The sequence below is a fragment of the Myotis brandtii genome, unplaced genomic scaffold (assembly GCF_000412655.1).
Source record: "Myotis brandtii unplaced genomic scaffold, ASM41265v1 scaffold181, whole genome shotgun sequence".
NCBI lineage: Eukaryota > Metazoa > Chordata > Mammalia > Chiroptera > Vespertilionidae > Myotis > Myotis brandtii.
This window is the reverse complement of record NW_005356712.1, coordinates 3,371,064-3,373,995: the sequence shown is the minus strand read 5'-3', so window position 1 is coordinate 3,373,995 and position 2,932 is coordinate 3,371,064. Positions and strand designations below refer to the sequence as shown.

The following is a 2,932-nucleotide window of genomic DNA, read 5'->3' as shown; positions in this document are numbered from 1 at the left end:
AGAGGGTCTACCGCTGGTAGGAGGCGCTGTAATTGAATGAAAGCTTGAGAGTTGGGCATTAACTAGGGCCTTTCTGTCTGAGAAGAAGGGATACTTTTGAGATTTGTGAGTGTGAGAGCTGCAGATACTCAGTGTGCCTGGCTCCCATTCAGAGGTGTCAGCCCCTGAGAGAGAAGGTAGCAGCTACGTTCTTTGTTTTCTCTTTGTATTAGAAAAAGCGAGAGGGGAGGCAGGTACAGCTTCCCATTCAGGCCAGAGGTGGCAGAAGTGAAGATCTAAAGACCCACCTCATAGCATCTGGCACTCAGTAACAGTGTACAAGTTCCATGCAGCTTAACTGAGCGTCTACCTGTTGTTTTTCTCTTACGAGCACAAAGCCCTCTGTTTGGTAAGTGCTCAATAAATGGTTGTCGTTTGGATGAACTGGAGTCTTAACTGCAGGCAGCATGTAAGGGAGGCTTCTCTTTGGAGTGTCTTGGACCCATTTTTCTGACAGTATTACCAATGAGGACTACACAAGTGAAATGTCAAATGATAAATATTAGCTGTAGTGATGAGATTCTCATTGTGATTCTAGAATGAAAGAAAGCCCTATCAAAACATGAAAGGCAGTGTTAGAGCAAGTTGCTTTACCTTTGTGTGCCTTTGTTTTCTTATCTCTAAAGTGGGGCTCAGAGTAGCCCTGCTCAAAGGGGGTGTGGGAGGAGGACTGTCTAATGATGTATCTAACGCTCCTGCAGAGCGTGGCTCACGTCCAGTGCTCAGTGAGCATTGGCTGGAGAAGCTCACAGGCCTTTGCGTGAAGAGCCTGTGGTTTGGTGCTATTCGTGGTTGACTTCAGGATGAGCAGGTGATTTGGTTTGGTATCTCCTAGGTCAGTGCCTGGGGAACCTGAGAATGGATCCCAAGGTTCTCAGATATTTCTACATAGTAACTACATGAACTTACTTGGAAGTGCAATTCAGAGCTATCGTGGAAATGATTTGAAAGCTGGTTATGGTGGCTATAGTATTCCTTTTCCTGGTTTTTGCAGTAACTCTTCTTACTCTGGCCTCTAGGATTTCTCTAAGACCAGAGTACCAGTGTGAGGTTGCAGCCCATGGGGTGGGGGCGCAGGGAGCCACATGGCAGACATTAGTAAATGCCATAAGCACCCAGGTTTTGATCTCGGGCCCTCTCCTTTTCTTTCACTACCTCGTCCCTCAAAAGAGCTTTGCTATTCTTGTGATTTTGTTCATGGCCCTCGCACAGAAGAGACTCAAGTCCTTCCCTTCCATCCCCATGTGTCCACTAGCAGGACAGCTCTACTTGAATGTGCCAGTTTTGTTGCTCAGCCTTGGACTTGGTCTTCAAGGGAGATCATCATGCAGATTATCTTACACAGTGCCTGGAATATAGCCACTTAAATGTTTTTAATGAAATGAATGTCATCAGCTGTCTCCTAATAATATGAGTAGTAATAAGAGTAGCAGCTACCATTTATTGAACACTTGCTGTATGCTAACAACTGTGCTTAGCACTTATACACACTCTTTCTATCCTTGGTCCAGTCCAGCAAAGCTGAAGTTATGGTTACTTGAATGTTCTTGAATACCTTTATTCATGCTTACTTTTGGCTTAACTATTCTACTCTTCCCAACATCTCACATGTAAATACTTTATATTCCTTTAGATTCTCTTTATTTTTATTTTTGAAATAATTATATTATGTCTATATTTGGATTGGTAATGATTGCCAAGGTACAAATAATTCAAGTTAGAAAGTAAATGCTAACAGCTGTCATCTTGGTCCTTTTGAATGTCCAGATAACTTTGGACACAGTACATGCTGTAAAAAGTCACTGGGGAGCGTAGGTGAAAGCGACATGCTTTGTCTCTGCTATCCACAGAATAACGTACCCTGCACCCCCTTTTCCTTATGCAGAATCGCAAGGGAGCCGTGAGTGAGCTGGAACACATTCCTGATGCTGTTTTATGTGATGTGCACTCTCACGACGGTGTTGTCATTGCTGGGTAAGCTAGGACAGTTTTTCACTTAACACTCTGTATCCTAAGGTCTTTTAGTTTTTCATGTACCCCCTCTAAGTCCCAGTGACATTGTCCTCCCTGGGGAGCACGTGCTTTTGTATAGATGGCCCATGTTGGGAGGACTCCATTCTCCGGGATTGGAGAACTCTGAAGTTAGTGGTGAGAAGCGAATGGTGCAGAGCAGATCTGTCTCAGTATGTCTTTCCTAGCTTTAAAACCACTCTTGTGGCAGGTTATGTTAGATTTTCATTAAGGCCAACAGTTTGTATTTTATGAAGACATAAAAAAGTCAAGCAAGAATAATACGTGTTGGCACAAAGAGGTCCTGCTCTTGTGCTCTTGTTCTGAAGCTTTTATTACTGAGGAAGGGCTGTGGCCACACACAGTCTCCCTTCCCCACCACACAGTGCCTATTTGCTTTTTATTTGTCTCTGTGGCCAAGAAATTTAATTTTAGCTTCTGTAGATTCCTTTGGCTTCTGTTCTAAAAACCACTTTCATGAATTCTTCATATTTTACTACAGAGATGTGTTTATGTATTTCGTTAATGTATAATAAGGTCAATTTTCTTTTTCGGATGAAGATATTTTGAACTAGATTCTCACACTGTATACTTAGTGCTATAGAAACCAGGACATTTAAACTTCTCAGTCTGGATTGGCTTAGGCGTGAGCCACCCAAGAGAGGCGCCTACCTGCCAGAAAACAAAAACAAACCTTGGCCTTGACAACTTAGTAGTAGTCAAGTTTTTCTTTTAAGAAAAATCTCTCCTTAAGAAGCATTCCTTAAAGAGCACCACTTGAATTGAAATTGCAGTCAGATTATTTTATTTTATTTTATTTTATTTTTTTTAATTAAATCTTTATTGTTCAGGTTACATTTGTTCCTCTTTTTTTCCCCCCCAT

At 42.1% G+C, this 2,932-nt stretch overlaps 1 protein-coding gene across 1 annotated transcript in view; it reads left to right on the top strand.

Annotated features, from left to right (window-relative positions):
- The window catches only part of FBXW8 (F-box and WD repeat domain containing 8), a 105,133-nt gene that overhangs the window by 25,354 nt on the left and 76,847 nt on the right, over positions 1-2,932 (top strand). The window contains exon 4 of the mRNA XM_014537699.1: positions 1,925-2,013. Coding sequence (XP_014393185.1) covers positions 1,925-2,013 — 89 coding nt within the window. The remainder of the gene's footprint in view (positions 1-1,924; positions 2,014-2,932) is intronic.